Source organism: Aristolochia californica, unplaced genomic scaffold, assembly GCF_029961685.1.
Source record: "Aristolochia californica isolate CCGP_79_NKW_82.1479 unplaced genomic scaffold, dmAriCali1.0.hap1 SCAF_15, whole genome shotgun sequence".
Classification (NCBI taxonomy): Eukaryota; Viridiplantae; Streptophyta; class Magnoliopsida; order Piperales; family Aristolochiaceae; genus Aristolochia; species Aristolochia californica.
In genome coordinates, this window is record NW_027181826.1 from 24,500,960 (window position 1) to 24,526,167 (window position 25,208).

Below are 25,208 nucleotides of genomic sequence, written 5' to 3' on the forward strand. Positions count from 1 at the left end.
ATCCAAAAGGTGGAGCAGGGTATGCCATTGCAACCGCGTCATAATTGGGAGACCCGTGACGCTACTGTGCTTGTGTTCCTTTATTTTGTGATCTGCAGCATCATTGGTGGCCTTTTCAGGTCAGTGGTTGAGTTCACCATTAGTAGGTATCAGGATTTCTTCGGTAACGTTGAGTTTCAGCATTAGTAGGAATCAGGGATGTTCATTCATACGGATCCCACACAAATGAATAGCCCTGAATCCCTTTCATACTGAGACAGCTCAAGAAATCCTGATGGCCTTCCAAACAGTTCAGATGGGGCTGTTTCAGGCAATTCCCAGACAATCACAGCAACTAGCAGCCTGGTCTACAGTCACTATATAATTCTCAGCCGAAGTCTGAAAATTTCAAATCAACCAGATATTCACGAGCTTGTTAATGTATAAAAGTAGCCACTAAAGGGGAAAACTAGGAGCAATTTTAAAGAAGGGACATTGCTGGAGAATGGAATCTGGTTATTGCAGCCGAAATGAAACATAACATAACATCTAGAGTTGTTTGACTAAAGGAATTTTAAGGATGTAATGGTAATTCATTGCTAAGCAATTATAAATAGCTATCATCTTATAGTTTACTCTTCGGAACCCCAACTGGTGCAGCTCTGGATTTTCTTTCAACAACCCGAGAGAGACTTCTTACAGCTTCTCTTGGAATAATGCGCGGCCGACTGAGCCATAGTCCTCCATCAACAACCAGAGTTGTTCCATTGACGTATTTACCTAGTGGACAGAGAAATGGAGAATGAGATTCGAAAATGAAATAATAAATTAAGCAGAAAGATGGTTGAACCTTCTAGTGAACCGCTTGCAGTGGTTCCATCCACATGAAAGAAGAATACTATATAACAGAGAAATCCATACAGTACTTAAAAAGTCAAAAACCTGCATCAGAAGCCAGGTATATTGAAGCCATTGCAATATCCCATTTCTCCCCAAGTTTATACAGGGGCATGGATTCCCTGGCTAAGCTTGCCATTTCATCGGGTGCGAGCTTTCTCATCCCTGTAGTGTCTCCAATGGGTCCTGGTGCAATCCCATTCACTTTGATATCATAATCTGTCCCCCACTCCAGAGCCAAATTCCTCGTAATACTATCCACGGCTGCCTGTTTGAAGGAAAAGGTGCATGTAAAACCACCTGAAGTTAGGGAAGGCAAAACCTACGATTAAGTGGAATATGGTTCATCACAAACCTTAGCAGCAGATACATGAATTTGGTACCAGGATGCTGTATAATGTAAAGTTGCACTAATGTTCAAAATAGATCCCCCAGACAAAGAATCCTCTCTTCCTGGGGCTCCTTTCTTCAGATATTTTAGTGCTTCGTGGCACATTGTGAAAGTTCCAACAGAATCTATGTCCATAACTGCAACAGAGATCAAGAAAATGACACGGGTCTTTAGGAATCTTGGGACGCAAGAGCAGTAGAAAATGCCTAGAAAAAACAGAACCTTGAATATAGAGTATTTTGTGCCTTTGATGAACGGTGTGATTAGAAACACAACCTGTTCGAAACCCATTAGGGGATAAATCCTCTGAGGCAGTAAGAAAATTTCCAGCTGCAGCATTGACAAGAATATCGAGCCTGCCAAACTGTTTAATAGTCGATTCAACAACTCTGGCTGCATCTTCCTGTTTACGAACATCTCCCTGAAGCCCAATAGCCTGCAATAGCATAAATATGTAAGGGAAAACTGCTGTTGTCGTGCATTCTAATCTTTGATTTCAACATCTTACACACCATGTCATTTTCATGTTTTCTCTTTTTTCAATCTACCATCATGAACACTCTTCCAACCATACTGCTTTCACACCATGTTGCTTCTTCTCCACTTTGAAAATGTCATTTAGAGCTTCTCTCTAAATCATTTCTCAGGTTTATCTTTATTTAAAATATATTTCCTATTATGATTGTTAATGTCCATGATGGTCCTGATTTTAGTGACCAGAAGAAACTTTAAATTCACACGAGCCTGGCAATTGCAATAAGGAAGACCACAAAACAAACTGTGCTATTGCAGACTCAACGGGGGATAGGATGACCATAAAACTTGATAAGTGATATAACAAAACAATTATAGTGTTACAGAGACGGAATCCCCTCAACTCAAGTATTATCCCACCAAACTGAATGTCTCAATTACCACGGATGTCATGGTATAGGTGTAACTTACTAACCACAGAAAACCTATTTGATTTGTCATCTTTTTGGTTATTGAAGCCAGAGTTGCTCCACCAGGATTTTTTTCCAAAACATTAAAACAGGTATAAAGAACTGTCCAATGTCTATTTCCATTTTAGAAACCGGAATTCAACAGGAAGATAAAAAAAACTTGATAAGTTAGGCACCCAATGTAAAGCATTCTTATGAGTTACAAGCTGAGATGTGCAGTAGATTCGCAAGATTTACTTCCTGACAAGATGTCAAAACTTGATGTGCAGATCTTCTCTATGAGCAAATGTTTTCAGGAAATTTTATGTCTCCCAAGTTACAGTACACAAACAAATAGACAGAGAGAAAACAATTACCTCAAAATACTGAACCATGAGAAATCATAGTTTTTAATGCACCCTAATCCTTCAAAGCTACATACAGGAAAGATGGCAGAGAATAGGCAGCACAGAGAAATCAAGCACATGTGACAGATGCCAAGCCACAAACTAACTCTACTTTGAAGTGAAGAAATTCAAAAACTTTACAAGTGTAAAATTCAATCTAGTGATATCATCAAATCAATTGACAAGAAAATAATTCATCCGAACCTGGGAAAAGGAAAAGCTACTAAATAAACAAACGTACGATACAACAAACCAAAGAAAATCCCAATTGCAAGTCTGAGAAAGGTGATGCAAATGGAACCAGAAACAAAAACTAATAGAACACAATAAATGAAGTGCATATTCAACTGACTGCTAAGAAGTGACATTCGATTCTCAGGGAAGAGTAAAGTACTATCTGAATCCCAATGCAAACAGAAGTAACAAAAAAATTGAAGCTGACTTTCACAACCAAATAAAACTTGATCAGAAACTAGAGTAATAAAAAGCTAACTTTTTTACGACTTAATAAAAGTAGACCAACAAAATCAGAATTGCCCACCAGATTAAAAAAAAAAAAAAAAGTCTCTATCTGGATAACCTGATTAACGATACCTACCCACAACTGCAAAACAAAAAATTACTTAACTGAATTCTCTTAAAAGGTCACAACAGAAGGTGAAGGTCGATACCCGAATACCCAAAGCACCGAGGACAGAGACAGCCGCATCAAGGACATCTTTCCTTCGCCCCATGATCGCCACTGAAGCGCCATGTTTCCCAAATTGCTCAGAGATCTCGTACCCGATCCCAGAACCTCCGCCAGTCAAAAGGGCCACTTTTCCCTTGAGAACATCGTTCTTGAAGGGAGATTCCATGACAGATAGCTTTCTGTTTCTCCCCCTATCACTGTTATTCCTCCTGCTGTTGTCTTCAGCTCTGCCCGCGAAACTTAGTGGAGAGACCAGACAGACATAGCCATGGGACGGAGAGAAAGAGAGAGTGAATAGAGACGACAATTAAGTATTGAAATCCCGCGGTTGTTAATCATTTCATAGTGACTGTCCTTCTATGAACCGGTTCATGAACGTAGGGTTGAGAACAGAAACACGATCCGGCAAGGGAAACCATTATTTTGTTCAATCGACTTCCTCGGGGTTCCTTCCCGTGCCAGTGCCTCCAGGGGGAGGGAGGGGCAACGATAACCATCTCCTTCACTTCTATGTCATAATTATTTTAAATGTATTACTCTACTAATCAGTTAACTCATGATAATGGCAAGGCCCTATTTGTCCATTAAATCTTAATTGAACGATAATACTTGATAGTGCTAAATCTAGATAGTTATACTTGGGGAAAAAACTACGTAAGAGAATATATTTGAAGACATATCTATAAAAGTAATCCAAATTATAAAGACTCATTTCAATTGGGGATAAGGCTTTCGTTTTACCTCCAAAGTGAGAACAAGGGGTGGGCATGGGTCAGGTCGGGATCAGATTTACCAAAACCCGAACCTGAACCCTACCCTACCCCTGACCACGAAACCCAAACCCCAAAAAACCTGAATCCCCAAACCTAACTCCAACTCGATTACAATCCTTGTAACCTCGTCCCTGGCCCATTCTGATAAAGCCGACTTAAACCCGACCCGGACCTGCCCCATTTTCGTAAACCCAACCTGTCTCAACTCTATTTTATATCTTTGTCTCATATGTGGGTCAGGTTTGGGTTAGGTTCGGATCAGGTTTGAGAAAACCCATCTGATGGGTTTTTTTTCCACACCCCATCCTCAATTTTCTGGGTGAAATAAAAAACCTGAACCCTGGCTCTCGAGGAGTCAGGATGCCCACTCCTAGTGAGAACAAGGGTAACTCAGAAAGCCATGAGAAGTTGAAGGACATGGTTACTCCTAAAAACCTTGAATTGATGGATTTTTAGATTATATATATAACCATTTTGTCTAATTTTATCCTTAGTAAAATGAAAAATAAAGAATAAATAAGGTGCATCTAAAAAAATTGACTTTATGTTAGAGAATAACGTCCATACCCAAAAATATTAAGTACACGAGGAGGTGGAGGGTTAGATGAGGTAAGGATGAAGTAGGTCTAGACTATGTTTGAGTCGAGGAACGAAAATGGTGATACGACAAGGATGAAGTCGGTCGAGTGGCATCGAGTCAAGCTAAGATCGAACCTGCTTATGTTAGAGCTAGGCTTGATTTAAATATTTTGAATTTGAGCTCAAGCCTAAAATTGTAATCGAGCTCAAGCCCTATAACTTTAACCGAGTTTGAGCTAGAGCTAAGTTTATATTCATTGTAGCTTTCTCCTCATAATATATCTCTTGAAAACATATTTCGATCAATCTTAATTTAACCCTTGGATCCAAAACTGAAGTAACAACCATTAACAAATTGCATTCACCCCAGTACTTCTCAAATTTCTCTTTCATTCTACTAACCATTGTTATAATAAAAACATTTTCATTTGTAGGATGAAAATTCAAAACTTTCTTAACCCTATATACCTCACTAAGGTACAAATTAGAACTAGAGTAGTCACTACCATAAATTATATTAGTTACTATATTAAAAACTTCTAGAATCTCACACACCATTTCAACTTTTTCTCATTCATCAAGACTTGGCAAACAATCATAAGTTGGTTCTCTATCTTGAAATCTAGGAAATACATCTTTGAATTATAATGCAGAAGACAACATGTTATAAGTGGAGTTCCAATAAGTTGGACAATCAATAACCAACCTTTTTGCACCTAGTTGTGGTTGCTGCACAATTTTAGAAAAAGTATGAAGTCTAGCCTCAGACAGATTATAATGCAGAAGACAACATGTTATAAGTGGAGTTCCAACAAGTTGGATAATCAATAACCAACCTTTTTGCACCTAGTTGTGGTTGCTGCACAATTTTAGAAAAAGTATGAAATCTAGCCTCAGATAGATTTATGAATTTGATACTCTCAACCACATTCTCAATGATATCCTTAATTTAAATAAGAATATCTTCAAAATATAAGCACAACAACGCATAACAACGCACATGAAATAACTTTCCACCACAAACCAATTTTCTATTTATTGAAAAATCATCTTTCAAAACTCTCAAGCAAACATCATTTTATGCAGCATTATCAACTGACATACTAAATACTTTATTTTTTATTTCCTAATCTTTCAAACACTTGTAAATAGCATTTTCTATGTCAACACCACGACGAGGAGGAACATGCAAAAAACTCAAGACTCGATTTTGTACCTTCCAATTTATATCAATAAAATGTCCAGTAATAACCATGTATTCAATCTCTTGATTTTGGGACTTCCAAAGATCTTTGGTAAGACTAATTTTTTTAATCTCTTTTAATAAAGTTTTCAACTTCTTTTTCTCGGCCTCACACACCTCCATACACTCTTTCTTAATGGTATTTTGGGATATTTTTTCATAATTCACATTTTCTATCTTCATTACAAAATTAAATCCCTCCTCTTTTACTATCATGAATGGATGCTCATGCATAAGAATCCATTGAACAATGATTATTCTCATTCTAGCTTTATAATATTTGCCTCCAAATTCCATAAAAAGAAGACCAAATGGACTTTAATCAACATTAAACCCCACCGGTTGAAATTTTATGGTTTTTTGTTTTCTCATTACCACTTTTCTACTAAGACAATGTTTTAAATGTCAACTCATATGTATGGTCACTCCACTACTAATAATACTCAAATTGGTTTTACAATGAACATATTGAGCCTTTTTTGTATCATTTATAAGCAAGACTTCTTTGAATTCCAACCACACATGAGATTTTGTTTGTCTTTTTAAACTTTGGATAGAGTCACCTTCTTCCTCATTTAGGGTGCCTTCATCATGGCTCACTTCTGTTATATTAGTAGTTCTAGGGGGATATGACTCTAGTGAAGTTGAGTCATTATCTATGGCCACACTAGAACTAGTATTACTACTGATGTCAATTGAACAAGAAGTGTTGACATTCTTATTTCTACAAAAAAATTAAAAATTAAAAATATAAAAAAAAATAATCCAAACGAGTCGGTGATGCTCGGTTACAAAAATCAATTGAGTGACAAAGATCGAGGAGGAAGAACATCATAGAAATAGAGGATGAAAAAAAAAAACCCCAAACTTCCCTAAAGGTGCAGATTGTAGTTTGATTCTTTCTCTATTTCAACTTGGGAAAGATCGGAGAATCACGGACAAATGAACTTCGCATCGCCAAAACCTGATTTTCTTCCTATGTTCCCGAGCCCCGAATCCTTGATTCCCTGAACTCCAAAGGTTGCCGCCTACCGAATCCTCGATTTTCTAATCCAAAGCCTCATTAAGTAACGATTCGGCTTATGAGCTTTTGAACTGAACCAGGGTTCGCTCAAGCTCGTCTTGTTTACTTGAACGAGCCCGATTCTGATCTCGAATTCGATTCGAGGTGGAGATAACTCGAACCAAACTGAGCCGAAGACGAGCTACTCACAAACCGGCTAAATTCGATGCCACCCCTAAGTCCAGTCCACATATGGAACAAGGAAAGGATGGGGCCTGAAGTTTGGAGATAAAGAGGCAAGGTAGAGATAAGATTAAAAAATCAAACTCTGTCACAAGTTTAAGCATGGATAAATTCAGATACAAGATGGCAAGATAAAGTCTTGAGTTTTTTATCTTAACCCAAGCAATCGCTACATACATAAGTTATGCAACTAATGGCATTCTGATCTGCATATTTATAATGCATTGTCTCCATTTGATGGTAGCTAATTAGGGGTGAGTGGCCCTCATAAGAATGAAAAGTCCTGTGTTATTGAGAAATGGAAGACAACGGCTTTGATGCTTGGCGAAACAAGACCTTGGTGTGAACAAACGAGAATGGACTTCATTTCTCAGTTTGGTACAGAGCAGAAGTGCAAATGGAATTACCAAAGCTCGACTTGTTTTTCATACAAAAGCCTTCATAGATCTTTCTGCAGTAAGATGGTGTTTCTACTATTAGTTTATGAAAGCGGTTCGACTGCATTAAGATGTAAGGAAAATGTATAGACTAGAGTGACAGATGGTATTGACTATGAAATACTAAAGGATGGCTTCCCTTTGATACGCATAAGCGTTCCGCAGCCAATCTTCAATCACCTATGTATCGGCCGAAACAGTCGATATAGACTGTTCAGTGGTTCATACTAATCGGATTTTGAATGCCGGATACAGTGGCCTGTTACTGTTCGAGTCCTCCATGCAGCTGTATAGCCTGCAATTCACATGCACCAGTGGGGGGCCACCTCTCTCTCTCTCCATCATGCTTTCACGTTAGGGCAAGCAGAAACCTTCCCAGGGCCATTTAGGGTAAGCCGAGGTTGACTGAGAAACATCTCCGAGCACTCACCAGTTTCCATTTATATCAAGAGGAAGATGACGTTCTATTGTTTTTCCTTCAAGGGGCGAAGAATACTAATCATGCGTTTTTCCCAACTGTCGTTTCCCAGGCTCCCGAAAAGCGTATTTTGCTCTGCTGGGAGAAGATCGTCTCTGCCCTTCCTTGAGATTTTCTTCTACAACATTTCCATTAATTTTTGCTTGATTTCAGCTGCTTAGAGAAGATTAAGCAAGACCTGTTTCTGGGTTCCCGCAGCTTCATCCTCCCATGCATTCATCTTTCAAACCTTCCGACTCGCTTCACCTTCCATACTTATCTCACAAGAGTTCAAAGAGAAAACTAGGTACCTCCGTCCACCCCAGAAAATGAAAAAAGAGAAAAGGTGTCTCAGATAAAGAGATAGATTTCTGTAAGGGCTTGGCCGCTATTTCTGATAGCTAGGGAGTGGTTGCTGGTGAATTATTCAGGTGAGGAGGAAAGTAAAATAAATGCATGAATCGATGAACAGAAGAATGTGTGGTTCAGATGGACTTTAATGTCAATAAAGTTGCAGGGGCTCTAATGGAGTGGGATTCCTCCCGACGTAAAAACACAGATATATGCAGGACAAAGCTAGCTTTCCATTTCGAGGGAGGGGGGGGGGGGGGGGGGGAGATGGCGCGGCTTCACGGGTCAGATCGCTGGAAAAGCAGACGATCGTGTCAACCCTGGTCTCATCTTTTCTGAAAGAGAAACTAAACCAGAAAAGCCAGAATTACCCATGTGAAATTTCCACAGTAATCTGAACAGAAAAAACTATTCTTTTTTCTGTTACGACGAGTGACTTTTATACTTAGTTAGACAGATAATCCATTGAAAACCAGATTAACAATCTGTCCAGGTGACAAGCAACACCAAAATGAAACTTCCCCTTTAATCCAAATAGAAAACAGATGTTTCTGAAGCTATCTTTTTTCAGACATATTCTCCTTTAACTGTTAGTGTTTATGCAATTCTGTATGCTAATTGTGCTGGCATTCAATAAATAGTTGGTCCCAGATCAGCCACCCATTTGAGTATCTAGAAACTGAAATTTTCCTGTGTTAACATCCCAGATTACTCAACAGGAGTTACAAGTTTCTGTATTCACCCCAACTATTGCCTAATTTACATCTGCTCCCTCCTAGAGGACAAATTCTTCCATGGTTGCAAGCATAGTAAACTAACAGGAGTGTCTGAGACAACTTGTGTATTGCATTTCCTGTTGAATATCTATTTTCAAGGAATGGAATGTACTAGATATATATAATCCTCATTGCAATTTATAAAGCAACAATTTGACTGAACTTTGTTGTCAATGGCATATAATCTGTTTTCAAGCTAATCCAAGGGTTTTTGAATCAAAGTCTGTTAGGAAAAAAAGATGAAAAAGGATTAAGAAAGCAAATTTTCCATCAAAATCAATCTAATTTTAAGGAACTGTGTTTGATGCAATGTATATATAGACATTTCATCAAACACCTTCACATCACCATTGTTTTTCTCAATGAGCTAAATTTAACAAGGTACTGCATTTGCATTACCGAGATAATTCCCATGAAGTGTCTCCTGCCTGCCTAAATTTTGCAGCTGTTAAGGATAGCTCATCACTAAATATGGAGAAAACGTAAGGCGTAAGAAGCAAAGAACAAAAGGTATCCTGGTGCCTCTAAGACAAGGTTACTGGAATTTTACTTCATTTTACACAAAAGAGGATTGTCTTCTGCCTCATGATGGTGCAATCTTCAGAGATGGTAGAACTTGAAGTTATATCTAATCTCCTTCTCAGGGGTTTGGTTCCATGCAAATGAGTCAAATAAAATTGTCAGCAGTAGTATTGTTTAGCTTTAGACAAATGGAGAAGGCATGGGAACATGAAGTACTCTCATTCCATTCCATCTGACAGGACTTACCGAAAATCTCAAAGGGTTGAAAAGATGATCATCTGTAAATGGGTAAGTAAAATGTGAAAAACCCTTGATTCACAGTTCATCCACCAAACAGATTCAGACTAAAAAACTCAGAAAAACTTTTTAAAAAATGAGCATTTCTGCAAAACACAACCATTTTAAACCATTTCGCCAGTTTTCATCAAACCCATAAGGAAAAAAAGGGTAGAAGACATGAGAGAGAAGGAAAGCAGCTGGGTTCAGCCATGAACGAGTGTGAATTCATGACAGAGACAAAGAAGCTTTAAGAGGCCCCAGAGCGGAACGTCGGATTGCTATCTTTCCCACCTAAACAGGGAATAATGCACGATGACTTAAAGGTTGGACCCAGCGTTCTGGAAGAGGAAACCCCTGGTCCTTTTCAGGATTTGTGACGCTCTGTCGTTTCCCCTTCAGTCTAGGGTTTTGGCCAACTCCTCCACGTTACCTCTTCCGGCAATCCCTGGTTTTATCCCCACTGCAATTTTTCCTTTCTCGGCAAAAATGAGGGTTTGGGCGGTTATGAGTCGCCAGCACCCTTTTCTTCATGCATTGCTTTGAGAGAGAGGTGGGGTTTCAGACTTGTTTCCTCACTAAATTCCATCTATGCCATCCACCCAAGTTTTGAAGGGGATTTGTGTCCTAGAATTAGGTCAGGATTCTTGTGACACTTCTTGGGGTGTGATACCAATCAGACACGAACACATACATCACAAATATATTGTAGCAATTGGGGGTAGTTTAAATGTTTGCAGAGGGCAGATTAGTAGTTTGCATGGCCATGGAGGGCAAGAAAGGAGCCCCTCTGGTCGTCGTCTTCTTTTTAAAGTGCTGAACACATCATCCTTGCCGTATTTCTGAGCTCTCCCTCCTCAAGCCAGCAAGATCAGGTAAACAACAGTCTGAAAAACCCACACCCCTTCCCTTCTCCTTTCTCCCTTCTCTCCTCCTCCCCTCCTCTTCCACCTTTCTGCTTTTACAAGAAGAAAAGAGAATTAATGGAAGAAAAAAAAAAGCCATTTCGGTCTCGTGAGAAAAGCTTTCTAATTTTGTTGACAGTTCTTCTGGACTAACAATCCTTATATAAACTCGTCCCAAATTGAGCTTCCTTGCCAAAAATCAAAGCCTCCATGTTTCTGCCTCCTTGTGTTTTCTAGTACTAATCTTCAAGAGTTTTCAACTTTAACCAGGCAATTCAGCAGCAAAAGTGGTGCAAATTTTCCTTTTTTTTTTTTCGGTTCCACAAGTGATCACTATGGGAAGAGGAAAGATTGAGATCAAGAGGATTGAAAATGCAACGAATAGGCAGGTCACCTTCTCCAAGCGCCGAGGTGGTCTGTTAAAGAAGGCTCATGAGCTCGCCGTGCTGTGTGATGCGCAGCTTGGTGTCATCATCTTCTCCAGCAGCGGGAAGATGTTTGAGTACTGCAGTCCGCCTTCAAGGTCCAGGCATCGGCCTCTCTCTTCCTGTATTTTCATCATCGATTTCTTGTTTCGATGCGTTTATTTGCTTCTGATCTTCCTGTTTGTTACTCGTCTATAAATTGGTGAAGTACAAGTAAATTTCATAATTTGATGATCGATCTCTTGTGTCATCCAAACCCATTACAGTTCACTCTTACTTCTGCAATTCAGTTCTTTAATTTCTGAGACCAAAAATGAGAATTTTTGGGATTTTTTTTTTTTTTTTTTGTTTTGCAGGAAGATGACTCGAACCCACATTTTATTTTGGTTGGATTAATCGTATTTTTGTCATTATGATATCTCACTTTCTTCACCCGCTCTCCATGTTCATCAGAAAAATGAGATGGAGAGCGACTAGCTTCTAATATATTTCCTTAACGAGTTATCGTGTGAACCAGCTTCTGTGATGATTAGTTTCTGTCTTTGGCATTGTTCTCCACCCACCTCGTTCTGGGCTGTGGCTCAGCAGATCATTGCTTTAGTTTCTGGCAGCTTCATCCTATTACAAATCCAGGATGAAGATCATCTTTCGGAGAAAAATAAAGATGGGGTTTCAGATTTGAACTGTATTGAGTAGCTAAATCCATGAGAAAGAAAATCTGTGTCATTTCCTTTCAGGAGCGAAAATGGGTTGCACTAATAAAGATTCAGCCAACTCTTACATCTTCAAATTTGACGCTGATCTTGTGCTTGAATTCTGCAGCATGCGGCAAATCATCGAACGGTACCAAAAGCTTTCTGGAAACCGCATTCAGGAGTTCGATAACCAGGTATCACTTGGGTTAATTTCGAGCTGTTTTTTTACTCTTTAAGGATTAGAAAAGCTCATTTTTGCTTCTTTTCTTGTTTGTTGCTTTTGGTAGCAAATTTACTGTGAGATAACGAGGATGAAGAATGAGAACGACAAGCTCCAAGCGAGCATGCGACACTACACTGGGGAGGATTTGGCTGCCTTGTCCATGAACGATTTGCAGCAGCTTGAACATCAGCTAGAAATTTCAGTTAACCGGGTTCGTGCCAGGAAGGTTTATTCTCTACTTCCCTCTTTCTACTCATCTAGGTTGATTCATTCTCATCTAGACTGCTGCCATGCTTGGACCAAACTTCTGATCCTGAAATGTTGCATTAGTACTTTTTAGAATGAAGAAAACAAAAGGCATAAAATGTTCATATCAGTGATTACAGAAGCAAATTTTCAAGGGCTAAACAGTTTTGAAACATTTTGACTTGATTTGGATTTCTTTACATAAGAACATGAGTAACAACTAGTTTGAAACATCTGAAGGAGGATTCCATGATGCTGGAATAGCTGCATGATATCTACTTTTCTGATAAGAAAACAGAGTCTGGGAAATGGGTAAAATGGATTGGGAGTCATCCATAAGCCTGTGATTAAGGTACTGCAATCTTGATCTGTGCATGATTGGCTTTGCAGAACCAGCTGCTGCAACAACAACTGGAGAACCTTAGAAGGAAGGTGAGTAGCATCTTGCAAACCATGAGAGATGCCCTAAAATCCCCCGAGATTTCCTGAGCTGCGTCTCAGCATGAGATAGAATGTCTTGTTCATTCACATAGGTGCGTCCCCTACTTGAACACTGCCCCGATTCCGTCTGATACTGAGATGCGGCTCAGAAGAACACAGAGTCACCTGCAACGTTCTACCATAGGGAAAATGTAGAGGAAACTGACTCCCCTCCTAATTTTTCTTTCCTAAAACCCCATTTTCATTTTAATCTGCCTTGTTCAGTATTTTGATTGTTTCTTCTCTCTGAACCAGGAGCACTTGCTGGAAGACCAAAACAACAGTCTTTACAGGATGGTACTGCTCACTGCATCTCTTCCAATGACTTCTCTTTATTTGTTTCTCTTGAGCTCTCCCACTGCAATATGAATAATGTATTATTAATCTGGTTACTGTGATTGCCAATAGCTTCAAGAGCAGCAGCAGCAGCAGCAGCAGGCAGCAATGGAGCACAAGATGGTCGAGCAGCCAGCACTGCTGGAGCCTTTTGGCGCCTTTTACCCAGACGATCAGGCCAGAAACTTGCTTCAGCTCTCACCACAGCTCCACCCATTTCGTCTTCAACCCACTCAACCCAACCTGCAAGACACCAGTCTCCAACGCCATGGCCTCCAGCTCTGGTATGAACCCTTTTCACCAAATTCATCTTCCTTCTAGGCTGTGGTGAATGGATTAGCAGAAATCAGAAAACCATACTCTACAAATGGGAGGTCAGCATGAGTGAGCAACTGGTGGAGCTGCTTCTGCCAGACTAGTTACAACTTAAAAACTTTCCTTGTTCCTGAATTTTCTTTTTTTATTTTTTATTTTTCATTTTCTACCTTCTGGTTGCAGATCATGAGCTTGATCTGGAAAAGGAAATGGGAGAGATATGAACTGATCATGAAGAGCTTGTGTTTGTTTGTTTATGTGAATTAACCTGTTGAACTACTTTAATTTTCTCTTTTGTTTTTTATTTTTGCTTGTGTGTTTTTTCACTGTTGTAGAAGGTTAATATATCTTTTCTATGCTGTGTGGCTTTTGATTTTTAGGACTCATAAGCAAGTGTGGTAATAAATGTGTATGTTTGCATGCACTAATTAAACATTGTGGGATTTTGATGCGAGTAGATGAAACCTTGGATTAAGATTTTGTTTTGAAAGACTACTCTTTCTCAGCTATTTTGTGCTATGTCATACATGAGAACATGCACAAGTAGATGCCCATTTTCATCTATTTAACACATTAATGGTGGGTAAATGGAGATAAAATAAAATAATTAAATATCATTAAAAATATAAAATATTAACATTTTAAAATGTTAATTAGACATATGATCAAAGTTTTTTAACTAAAAATATCTAATATTCTATACTTTTTGGATTATTTTCGTACGGTTGCGTAAGGTGGACTAGAATTTTTATATAGAATTTTGACCTATAATAAATTAGATGACATAAAAAAATATTGAATAAACTTAGAGATCGTGAGCCCATGTGGTGAATTATACATTCATTTTGTGAAACTTCTTTGTGTTCACTATATTATGACAATGTTAAATGAGTTATGAATAATGTTCAATAACAAAAAGCTTGAAAAAAATGTATTGTCCGTAGTACTTAGAAGATGTATTATTCAATATCATCGTAATTGTTAAGTACAACCCACAATATCTTGTTATATAACTTTGTGCCAAGGCTTGCTTCTTTGTTTCCACTTATTTCATGGGGTGATTGTAAAAATTGAGAGTACATCTAGTGATTGACAATTCCATCATAACTCCAATCTATCTGGTTAAATGGCATATAAACATCATCCAAGTAAAATGAACTAGATGTGAAGGCTTTGTTGTCAATATATGCTTATGCAATTGAACTCTCCGGATGAGCTCTATTTCATACAAATATTTTTGATTTACAGAGGAACCTCTCGATTGGGTACATCTACCGATATTATATTAGACCACTTAGTAGTGTTTCTTGAGGTAGATGAATTGTCAAATGAACCATTATATTAAAAAAATCAATGTGAAAGTTTTTTTTTTCCAACTTGCATAAGATCACCATAATGTTTCCTTATAATTTTTTCAACGCATCAACTCGAAGTGTTTATTAACACAACTCTATGTAGAATCATCTCAACTCAATTATTGGAGTAGTTACACAGTTTGATAGATAACCATGTAACCCTACCAAAAGAAAGTGTTGCAACTTTATGTGACAATCATGACTTTTAAACTCGAGGTTTGGGGGGTCCACATGACACAATGTAATATGTTTGAGGCAACACCATTTGGGAACTTATGCTGTAAACTAAATCACTCTCTTCTCAAATGCAGTTCCCTTTTTGTTCACATATCTTCCAAGTCAAATCTGGCATTCACTAAGCCATTCATTTTATCGCTTATGTTCAACAGTGTGCTCAAAATACTGTCACAAATAATTTTTTAATATACATTACGTCTAAACTATGTCCCAATCTCAACTTTGAGCAATAACTCAAATAAACAAATATACTCTTCTTCTAGTTCAGCTATCAGCAAACTGTTTCCTCTTCCTATTTTCGTGAGTTTTATCGTAAAGCAAATGGGGAGAGCTATTGCAATTGCTGATCAATGTCATATCCAACTAACACTACCTACTCGCGTGACAGGTAAGGGGGGGTTGGAGAGTGAGGCAAAAAAGAGAAATCAGTGAAGGAGGGTTGGGAAGTGAGGCAAAAAAGAGAAATCATATAACCTGAAAGTGATTTGTAAGTCGAGAAATCATTTATAGTCCAAAAAAGTGTTGCATATATTTTAAACACCTCTCCTATGTGTGGCAAAACTGTTTCAGCCTCGTAATAGTTGTGAAGCAATGACCCCCCAAGAGGAAATACCCCTTTAAGAAAATAGTGTATATTATCCAATGTTTTATTGTTCGTGTTGGAAGTTGTTTTGATATGTAACGAATGAACTAAAAACTTTAGCTTAGAAAAGCTCTAACAACCAGGATATAATGGTGTCTATTAGCATCCATGAACAAACTAGTAAATTTATTAAACCCACTTGGTCCAACTCTTGGCTCTTTAGCATGATTAGTAGACTATGTTTGACTATCATTGATGAAGGTCTACTCTGATTGTATATCATGGATGAGATCGTGGATACCACCCTCACTTCCCCTTTGATGGTTGATCCAGGTTGCAGAATTTCACCTTTGAGGGGTTTTTTGTTGGTGAATTGCTCACCATGTAAGGTCCATTCGATATAGCTAGGCAACATCCCTTTCACAAACAAATGAGCCTCTATCAAGTATATATCTTGAAAAATTTTATTAGCACTCACTCTATATGGACAACATGTCTTATGGTCTTGTCGTACTACAAGAGAGTGTATGCCGTATGAATAAGCAACTCTACCGTTTTCTTATTTTTTCTTTCAAAAGTCTATTATAAAGAATATTCATCCAACTCTTATTCATTTTCTGCATTGAACCAAAATATAAAAACCTACAAATCAGCCATCAACAATGTCCAACCATATTGGAAAATACTCTAACATACTTAAGTCTAGATGTGAGAGGTCGCAGACTATGGCTTCAATATCACATCCAACTTTATTGTTCATTGGTTCGTGACTTCACCTTGCTCATTCAGGACTTATATTTGTTTACTATTGGATTATAATTTAAGTATATTTGTTGAAATTTCAGCAATATCTCTCTACATCCCTCATGTTATACTGACATAATTAGTTAATGTGCATGCACCATACTCTGTTACTTGAGCCCAATGTATACTAGTCAACTAAGTATATAGTATAACACTCTGAGGAATTTGTGGAGATGCATATGAATGCATCCAGAAGTGTCTCAAACTATAATGCTAATAATAGTGAACATTTTTACAAGTTTCGAAATGTCCTACAAGATAATTCAAGAGTTGTACATGTATATTTAGTATTTATGCAATTTATTGGACATAATAGAAATCCTACACTTTCCATAATACTAACATATACATTATAATCTCTTGAATAAGCAGTTACATTTCAATCTAACAGTGTAAATGGGAAGAAGAAGAATGGGAAAAAGAAAAACAAGAAGAAGAGAAGATGAAACAAGGAAGGAGGGAAAAAAAAAAGGAAAAGCAAAAAGGAAACAGAAAAATAAAAAGGGAAATGAAAAAGTAAGAAGAGAAAAAGAAAAGAGAAAAAAAAGGGAAAAAAAAGATAGGGAAAATAAAGGAAAATTAAAGGGAAAAAAATAAAAAATATAAATTAAAATAAGATAAAAATAAAATAAAATAAGGAGAGAATGGGATAGAGATAATGAAAATGGGAAAAATAGTAGGAAAAAATAAAAAATAAAAATAAAAGAAAAAGGAAAGAAGAAGAAAATAGAAGAAAATAGAAGAAAAATAAAAAAATAAGAGAAAAATAAAAAGAAAAAAGAAAAAAGGAAAATTTTATAAAAAATTAAAAATAAAGTAAAATGAAAAAATAGAAAAGAAAAGGAAAAATAAGAAAAGGGGAAAGAGAAAAATAAGAAAAGAAAAGAGAAAAAGATAAAAAAAGGAATAAATAAAAAATAAAAATAAGGAAAAATAAAAAATAAAAAAGAACAGGAAAAATAAAAGGAGTAATTGTAAGTTTATTAAAATATTAATTATTTACTTAGTCTACATTATTAATTATTATTCGATTAATTAATTACTCAATATTTATTAATCAAATTATTAATCACTTAATTTATTGAAATATTTAATTTTAATTTATCACTGGCTTAGTTAATCTAATAAAAATTTATTGAAATATTTAATCTTAATTTATCACTGTACTAATAAATATTTATATTAATATCAAGTAAAAAATAAAATTTCAATTTTAATTTAAAAATTAATTTTTTTAAATTGATTATGTACCAAATTAATTGAATTGACTATTGAATTTACGTAATTTGACTAATTAAGTAATTTTATATTTAATTACCCACATGATTAAGTACTTAACTAGTCAATTACTTAACTATATAATCAACTACTTGTTTGCTTCACTAAGTGGTTACTTAGTTACTTAATGTTTCAATTAATTACACTAATGTTTCTTTTGATTAATGATCTTTTTTTATGGCTATGGTAGGTGGATTTAGTAATTGGACTATTTCGATTCTAACAGGTGCACTTGACTTAGCTACGATCAAATAATATTTCATTCTAATTGTTCCCACCGACTCCATTGCTCACGTTAAGTTAATTCATTGAATCAATTAATTAGGTATTAATTATATAATTATAACTTATTTTATTAGTTAATTAACTATTTAATCGTATAATTAGTCTTCATTAAAAAATGATTAATTAATCACTGATAAATAATTTATTTAATTATTTAATTAACGAATTGATTACATAAGGATTTTTGCGCATTACATGTGAAAAAATTTAACATGTTAAAATTTTAAAAGTATGTAACTACATCTATTTAATTAATTCTACATGATTTAGTTAGGTTTTTGTTTGTTCTTGTTTCATCGTAATGAGATTATGACAATTATGATAGCATAGTGAGGATTACTATAAAACTTTATTTTTGGTCTATTTGAGTTAAAAATATTAATTTTATAAATAATAAAAATAAATTTAAAATAAGAGGTAACTTATCAATCATTTATTGTTTCTCCTATTGAATTTCATAATTTTGTTGGGAGAAATATAAATTTCTTATTTTTCCAATTTGGTCTGCTTCTTGAAGAAGGAAAAAAAAGGAGAAGAAAAAAGAGATATGAAAGAAATGGAGGAGGAAGAAAAAGAAAAAAAAGAAACTGAACAATAAAAATGAAAAATATCTTTCCTAACGAATCAAGAAATTTCTTTGACAAGGTTTTGATTTCTTTCGTAAAAAAAATTAAATTCGATGGAAACAAAGAACTTTCTCCCAACAAATATAAAATTCGTCGACATTAACTCTTCCTAGGAACGTGAAAATTTCGCAAAAAGCTGTCTTCCAACAAATATTTATAATTAGCTAGGAAAAAGTTAATTTCTCCCTACGAAATTTTAAATTTATTGGTAGAGGTGTTTCTGCCAACAAAATTAAATTCATGACAAATTTTTTAGTGGCAAAACCCATTTTTCTCGTAGTGGTGCATGTTCTTAACCCTAAACCCTTTCTTAAAAAAATCCAAAAATATTTCTAAACTAGGAGAGTTGTTGACCTTTCCACCTGTCTTCTATTATTATTATTTAAAGATTGACTTAACACTCTCTTCTTTCTCTTGTCTTCATAGTTCACTCAAATATGTTTGTACTTTAGATATTATTGGTATGCAGCTCAAATGGTATCTTACTTCCCTAATCATGGATATGACCCATGATACCCTAATAACAATTTATTGCTCTTGTTCTACCTCCTTGTTCTTATCATCACTATAAATAAACTAATGCATTCCAACATTGAAGTCTAAACCACTCCAAAATAATAATAAAAACTACAACTTGATGCAGCATTCCCTAAGATTCCTTTCATTAGGTGTTGCTCTCTATTCAACAACCCCTTGTTTTCTAATTGCTTGATTAGGTGGCAATAACATGCAACAAAATGTTTGGTTTGGAAAGATGAAATTGTTTGGATCAACCTTATGCATAAATTTTTAAAAATTAATTAGGAAAAAAGAATAAAAATTTGATTTTAATTTATTTTAATTTGTTTTCTTGCTTACTCTGTAGATCCAAGTATAATGATTTTGAATTCATTTCTAATCTCAATTGTGGTTTATCGAATGATAAAATATTTTTCAAAAAATTATAAATATACTAAAAAATTTCAAAGTGTCGGTGTTACGATACACAATATATATATATATATATATATATATATATATATATATATATATATATATGTATATATATAAGTGTACTATTTTGTAATATTTTTTCAGCCTAAGCAAGCTCTTACATAATTTAAGTATTGAGTGATATTTGATAGAGGGACACCTACCCTTAAAAAAGTTGTGCACAAGCATTTATTTAAATTAATTATAAAATTTATTGAAGGCGATAATTTTGAATTAATTATTCAAAAAGTTAATCAACCAATGAGAGTAGATTTTTATCCAATAACTCATGATTTTACCCTTTTTTTTATTAGAGCCCATAATTTGGTGATATGGGTACTAATTTGTAGACCTAGAACGATCCAAAGCATTCATTTGCAAAGATCACTTAGTGATCACTCTTGTTCCACGTGGCACAGCTGCAGGAGGCTAGGATGGTGGGACCAAGCCAAAGCATTTTTCCTCGCTAGAGGCTGGAGAGACAGACGAGGCTAGTGACAGTCAAAAAAATTTCAAACTCGGGTGAAGTACCCCAAAAGCAGGGACCCACGGGAAGCCCTTCTGTTTCTTCTCCCCAAAGTACCCAAAGAAAAGAAATTCGTCAACGCTTTCGACTTTTTTCTCTATTTCTGTCTTGGAAATCTCAAATCTCACTCTGGGCTGCGCTTCCTATTTCCGAGTCCACCCCCAAAAAATCGGGGTTTTGTTTTCTTCCCTTTTGGGTCCTGTTTTGCTGATGTAAGTCTTCTCAAAGCTTGGGAGACAGAAGGTGAGGGAACTAAACCCGGAGGCGTCATACTCTTTTAAGCTCTTTCTTTTTCTTACTGTTGTTGTTGTTGTTGTTGTTGTTTGTGTACTTAGGGTTTTGTCCTTTATTCCGCTCTGCAGGTTTCTGCAGAGATGGTGAGACGCAATGGGTGGCAGCTTCCTGCTCACACTTTGCAGGTCTGTTCTGGGTATTTCGTTTGAGAGTTCTCTCTTTCTCCTTTTTTTAATTTTTTTAATTTGGTTTACGTTTATTTGGAATGGTTCTGCGCTGTTACGGGTTGGGAAGTGAAGGGTTGGTATGTCGTTTGATTTTGTGATGTGGGTGTCTTCCAAATGCTGTTATGTGTTCTCTCCCGTGATTTTGTATATTATTCCCTTGCTTTTTGGCATTGTAGCCTTGTATAACTACTAATTCTACTTGTTTTGCTGGATAAGTTGGGTGATGGAAAGGGGACTTGAAATGTTCAACAGATAATCGAGCAAAATGATCTTCTTTTTTGAGTATGTTGATAGATAGGTATATTGCAAGGGTTGGCATAAATTGAAATAAAGTCATATTACGAGCATTTGTTCTATATTCATGTCAATTTCTGACGAGTGTAGCAGTCAAAAGTGGTCAGTAGGCTTGTCTCGTCAAAATGTCTCAAATTTTCTAAAGGTAATGTGTATAATAGTCTGTGTATACCTTTTTTTTTTTTTTATATATATCGGATTTATTTAAGCTCTTAATTTCTTTAAGTTTATTGTAATCTGTGTTCATATCAATGGTACAGCCATTAGAGTCGAGGAATATTAAGTTTGACCAAGTTATGTTGTTATCCTCTGTTTTGTTCACTTCTCATGCTTATTTTCAGTTGCTTTGTTATTAATACAAAGATTTATGGTTTCTGAATTTTTTGAGTACTCATTTCCTTTTTTGTTCCATGTATCTTCTATAGGTTGTTGCTATCACAGTATTCTTCTTGTTAGTGGTTGCTTTCTATGCTTTCTTTGCACCATTCCTTGGTGGGCGTGTACTGGAGTATGTTTCAATTGGAGTTTATACCCCTGTGGTAATTATACCTCTTTATGCTGATGATTTAACTCGTGCTGCTCTTTCTCTCTCTCTTTTTCTCTCTTTCTCATATAATCACTTCTTGTAATTGCAGGCTCTTGCAGTCTTTATTCTTTATGTCCGTTGTACTGCTATTAATCCTGCTGATCCTGGAATAATGTCAAAATTTAATGGTGGGGTCAGCAATAACCCCAAGAATAATCTTGGAATGCAAAATACGAACTTGACAGGCAATCTTGATGAAGTTAGTGGTGGAATTCGCTCTCCTTCTTCAGTTTCAAGAAGCTCCACTGCAGCCAACTCTACGAAAAATGCTTCAACTGGAGAAGATGGGCAAGCAAATGTACCACACTACCCCACTGATAAACAATCATCATGTTGCCTCAATTTTGGAGAAATCTGTTGTGCATTGTTTGCTGCGGAAGATTGCTGTAGGCATGAGGGGGCATCTGAGCAACAAGGTGAAGATGCCTTGTTCTGCATTTTGTGCAATGCAGAGGTACTTGAAACATTGCTGAGTTTATCTCCTACATGTTGTTCCTTTTCCGGATTTAGACGACTAGTAACCCTTTTAGAAGACAGGGGGTCTTGTTGTGATTATGTTTCCCTTATAAGTTGTTTGTTCCATTGAATATAATTACATCCATTTTAGTATGCAACTCACAATTATATATACTGATTACTGCATTGATTTCCCTTGCAAGTCAATAGCTTCTTAACCTCTTTCTTTAACATGCTTTTTAAGTCCACTGTCCTCGCCATTGGTCTTCTCAATTCAATATCATTTCCTTTTTTTTTTCTTTTTCTTTTGATTGCAGATGAGGAAGTTCAGCAAACATTGCCGATGTTGTGATAAGTGTGTGGATGGATTCGATCATCATTGTCGGGTATTATAGCTACTATTTTTTTAAGCAAAATCAGATACCCTTGTTTTTATGTAACATTTGTTCAAGACATTGAAAATTTTTCTTGTCCTGTCATTATTGCAGTGGCTTAATAATTGTGTAGGGAGGAAAAATTATATATCTTTTATATCCCTTATGGCCACAAGCCTCGTTTGGGTATGTTGCACATTTCTTTCTCTTGAAATTCAGTTTCTTCCACAAACTGTTAAGTGGTATGTTGATCGGGCTTTTTCTTCTATTTCTTTATCCCAGTTGGTGATTGAATGTGGAGTTGGTATAGCTGTGCTAGTTCGGTGTTTTGTTGATAGAAAGGATACAGAGAGGCAAATCATTGACAGACTTGGAGATGGTTTCTCTCGTGCTCCATTTGCAACCGTGGTGGTATGGTTCCTTTCTCAAGTTATTTTCATTTTAAAAAAGTCCATCCTCTCACTTTTCTTTTTTGAGAGCAACGAGGGTCTATTTCAAAAAAACATTATTCTGTAATAATGCCTGTGAGTCTATTCAAAAAAGAAAAAAGTGACTATTTCAAAAAAAAGTTGCGAGTCTATTTTAGAGAAGATTTGAGAGTCAATAAATTTCAGTTCAGAATACATCTATGAGAGGGTCGGCTTAGTCTTTTCCAAAATTTGGCTCTCTATATGGTAATATAGTCAGATTTTTGCACCAAAATGTTAAAGGTAGACAAGCCTTTAAAACATTATTATAATAAGACTTACACTTGTCTCTGCAGGCCATCTGTTCAGCAGTTTCATTGCTAGCGTGTGCCCCTTTGGGGGAGCTCTTCTTCTTCCACATGATATTGATAAGAAAGGTGAAACTGTGAGAATGTTAATTTCTATTTTTATCTTATATATGACGTGAACCAAAGTATATGACATGCTTATTAAAGAAGGAAAATTCTATGCTGATAGGGTATCACAACCTATGAATATGTTGTGGCTATGCGGGCTATGAGTGAGGCTCCAGGACCATCAGTTGATGAGGAGAATCAAAATGTGCTCTATTCACCAACAGGATCAGCAACAACCGGCTTAAGTGGTGGAAGTTCCTTTGGTTTACAAAATAAGGGTGCATGGTGTACGCCACCAAGAGTGTTTATTGATCATCAGGTACCTATATGACAAGTTGTCTGTTTTCCAATGGCTAAACTTTACATTTCAATAGAAGTGTATGCTTACTAAGTGGCATATCAGGATGAAGTTATTCCACACTTGGATCCGAGCATGGTCCCATCCACTGTGGATCCCGATGCTACTGGATTTGCGGATAGGGGGAATAAGATGTTGAAAAGACCTGTTAGAATCAGTGCTTGGAAACTTGCTAAGTTAGACTCAAATGAGGCTATGAGAGCAGCAGCAAAGGCACGGGCTTCATCTTCTGTTCTCCGGCCACTTGACACTCGTCGTGGGCCTGATGTAGATCTCAGCTCCTTTGATAATATGAGTGGTAGAAGCAGCATGAGTACTGATTATGGATTGAATAAAGAGACAAAGAATGATCCTAAGCTCTCGCCTCTGGGAAACTCATCATATCCACCTAGCCATGCCAGCAGGGATGACTATGAAACAGGGACTCATAGTTTAAGTAGTTTCAGCAGTCCAAGTCATGTTCATGATTCAGTTTCCTTGAGCTCACTGCCACTGGAACTCCCTTCTGGCCTTGGTGCTGTCTCACAGATGCCACATTTTCTTCCTGAGCGCTCTCTTCCCACGAGAGGACCTCAGCCCGCTACAAATCTTAACAATCAACCACTATTTCAGCCTTCAAATACAAGCTTTGATGAAAAAATCTTCCAGAAGAGCACTACAGATGCACTGTTATTTTCTGGCCAGCTGGCCAGTTCAATTGTGAGGGAGAACAAGAGGACTTCAGTTGTGTGGGACCAGGAAGCTGGAAGATATGTGTCTATTCCTGTATCAACTAGGGCAGCAACTACTTTGGACATTCCTGTAAGAACGTCTCAGGCTGTCTTACATCCTTCAGCAGAAACTAGTGGTCATGGAAGAAGGCTAAATGTCCCAGAGGCTTCAGCTGCAAGGGCTCCGATTCAGCCATCCGAAAGACTTATGTATACTGGGCAGTCAATTTTCTTTGGTGGACCTTTATTGAGTGTACCACCTGTTAGAGACAGTCAAAGGAATGAAACCATTAATACAAGTTTGAGACCGGATCATGAAAGCGTATCTACTCTGCCGCAGGAAAACAGAATGGGAAGAGTCTCAGGTTCGAACCAGTTTCCGGTATTTACCCCTGGGGCTTTGGTGAAGCACACACCATCTGGCCCAAAGTAATCCTGCGGTGCATTGTCTTTGTTATTAGAAGGTCAGCCATTGAAGCTTGGACCCAATTAATTGGACTATTTTCTTGAGAGGGTGAAGCATCCTCCCTGACCAGAAGAAAATTTTCAGTTTGTTTGGCTTTCAGGATGGGGGAGGCTTGGACTGACTTTTAACCCCTCCTGAAGAAATGAGCAGTCAACTGTTTGATCTACATCACCAGTTTTCTCGCAACAAACTTGTATTTTCAAGCTGTGGTTCCTTCATATGACATTGGAGTTTAGGATGCATCCCGTCTCTCCCCATCTGTGGCAGTTACTTTCACGGAAGCTCTAAAAATGGATCCTCACAGAGCTTAAACGAATTCCTTTCAACCCGTCTGTAAGTTAGTATATTGTAACACGCCTTGTAGACATTTCTTGATCACATTGGATCTGTTATGCCATTTGTTGTTAATATGTGAATCCAGTGGTCACAATTCATTTGGAT

The 25,208-nt window shown here is 36.7% G+C and overlaps 3 protein-coding genes across 10 annotated transcripts; 2 read left to right on the top strand and 1 right to left on the bottom strand.

The window, feature by feature from the left end:
- Nucleotides 1–384: 384 nt before the first annotated feature.
- On the bottom strand, nt 385–3,763 carry LOC137951868 (peroxisomal 2,4-dienoyl-CoA reductase [(3E)-enoyl-CoA-producing]-like). The gene is made up of 5 exons (XM_068798827.1): nt 3,269–3,763; nt 1,544–1,703; nt 1,232–1,404; nt 922–1,144; nt 385–759 (listed from the first exon to the last, which is right to left on the bottom strand). The coding sequence occupies exons 1-5, from the start codon at nt 3,452–3,454 to the stop codon at nt 605–607; spliced, it is 897 nt and encodes a 298-aa protein (XP_068654928.1). The 5' UTR covers nt 3,455–3,763; the 3' UTR covers nt 385–604.
- A 6,984-nt stretch (nt 3,764–10,747) lies between these two features.
- Nucleotides 10,748–14,030, top strand: LOC137951802 (MADS-box protein AeAP3-2-like). Of its 5 annotated transcripts, none has more exons than XM_068798723.1 (7): nt 10,748–10,823; nt 11,124–11,376; nt 12,101–12,167; nt 12,261–12,422; nt 12,833–12,874; nt 13,178–13,219; nt 13,331–14,030. In XM_068798723.1, the coding sequence occupies exons 2-7, from the start codon at nt 11,189–11,191 to the stop codon at nt 13,577–13,579; spliced, it is 750 nt and encodes a 249-aa protein (XP_068654824.1). In that variant the 5' UTR covers nt 10,748–10,823; nt 11,124–11,188; the 3' UTR covers nt 13,580–14,030. The 5 variants fall into 5 exon arrangements, with proteins under 5 accessions (XP_068654824.1, XP_068654825.1, XP_068654823.1 ...); XM_068798725.1 differs by lacking the exon at nt 10,748–10,823 and having other exon boundaries at nt 10,858–11,376; nt 13,331–13,542; nt 13,757–14,030; XM_068798724.1 differs by lacking the exon at nt 10,748–10,823 and having other exon boundaries at nt 10,856–11,376; nt 12,261–12,407.
- Nucleotides 14,031–20,355: 6,325 nt separating this feature from the next.
- Nucleotides 20,356–25,183, top strand: LOC137951405 (probable protein S-acyltransferase 19). 4 transcript variants are annotated; one of them, XM_068798041.1, is made up of 10 exons: nt 20,356–20,482; nt 20,602–20,658; nt 21,420–21,533; nt 21,630–22,034; nt 22,354–22,422; nt 22,525–22,596; nt 22,693–22,821; nt 23,174–23,254; nt 23,355–23,552; nt 23,637–25,183. In XM_068798041.1, exons 2-10 carry the CDS (start codon nt 20,614–20,616, stop codon nt 24,732–24,734), a joined length of 2,211 nt encoding a protein of 736 aa, XP_068654142.1. In that variant the 5' UTR covers nt 20,356–20,482; nt 20,602–20,613; the 3' UTR covers nt 24,735–25,183. The 4 variants fall into 4 exon arrangements, with proteins under 4 accessions (XP_068654142.1, XP_068654141.1, XP_068654140.1 ...); XM_068798039.1 differs by lacking the exons at nt 20,356–20,482; nt 20,602–20,658 and adding an exon at nt 21,041–21,139 and having other exon boundaries at nt 23,637–24,765; nt 24,852–25,183; XM_068798040.1 differs by lacking the exon at nt 20,356–20,482 and having other exon boundaries at nt 20,517–20,658.
- The last annotated feature ends 25 nt before the right edge of the window (nt 25,184–25,208 follow it).

Excerpts from the sequence above, each read along its gene's own strand:
- LOC137951802 (XM_068798723.1), top strand. The coding sequence starts at position 11,189 with ATGGGAAGAGGAAAGATTGAGATCAAGAGGATTGAAAATGCAACGAAT. Across the intron at positions 12,168-12,260 it reads TTCAGGAGTTCGATAACCAG|CAAATTTACTGTGAGATAAC; the intron begins GTATCACTTGGG and ends TGCTTTTGGTAG. Across the intron at positions 12,423-12,832 it reads ACCGGGTTCGTGCCAGGAAG|AACCAGCTGCTGCAACAACA; the intron begins GTTTATTCTCTA and ends TTGGCTTTGCAG.
- LOC137951868 (XM_068798827.1), bottom strand. The coding sequence starts at position 3,454 with ATGGAATCTCCCTTCAAGAACGATGTTCTCAAGGGAAAAGTGGCCCTT. Across the intron at positions 1,704-3,268 it reads TCGGTGCTTTGGGTATTCGG|GCTATTGGGCTTCAGGGAGA; the intron begins GTATCGACCTTC and ends ATGCTATTGCAG. Across the intron at positions 760-921 it reads ATACCTGGCTTCTGATGCAG|GTAAATACGTCAATGGAACA; the intron begins GTTTTTGACTTT and ends TCTGTCCACTAG.
- LOC137951405 (XM_068798038.1), top strand. The coding sequence starts at position 21,062 with ATGTCAATTTCTGACGAGTGTAGCAGTCAAAAGTGGTCAGTAGGCTTG. Across the intron at positions 22,423-22,524 it reads GATTCGATCATCATTGTCGG|TGGCTTAATAATTGTGTAGG; the intron begins GTATTATAGCTA and ends TCATTATTGCAG. Across the intron at positions 23,553-23,636 it reads GAGTGTTTATTGATCATCAG|GATGAAGTTATTCCACACTT; the intron begins GTACCTATATGA and ends GTGGCATATCAG.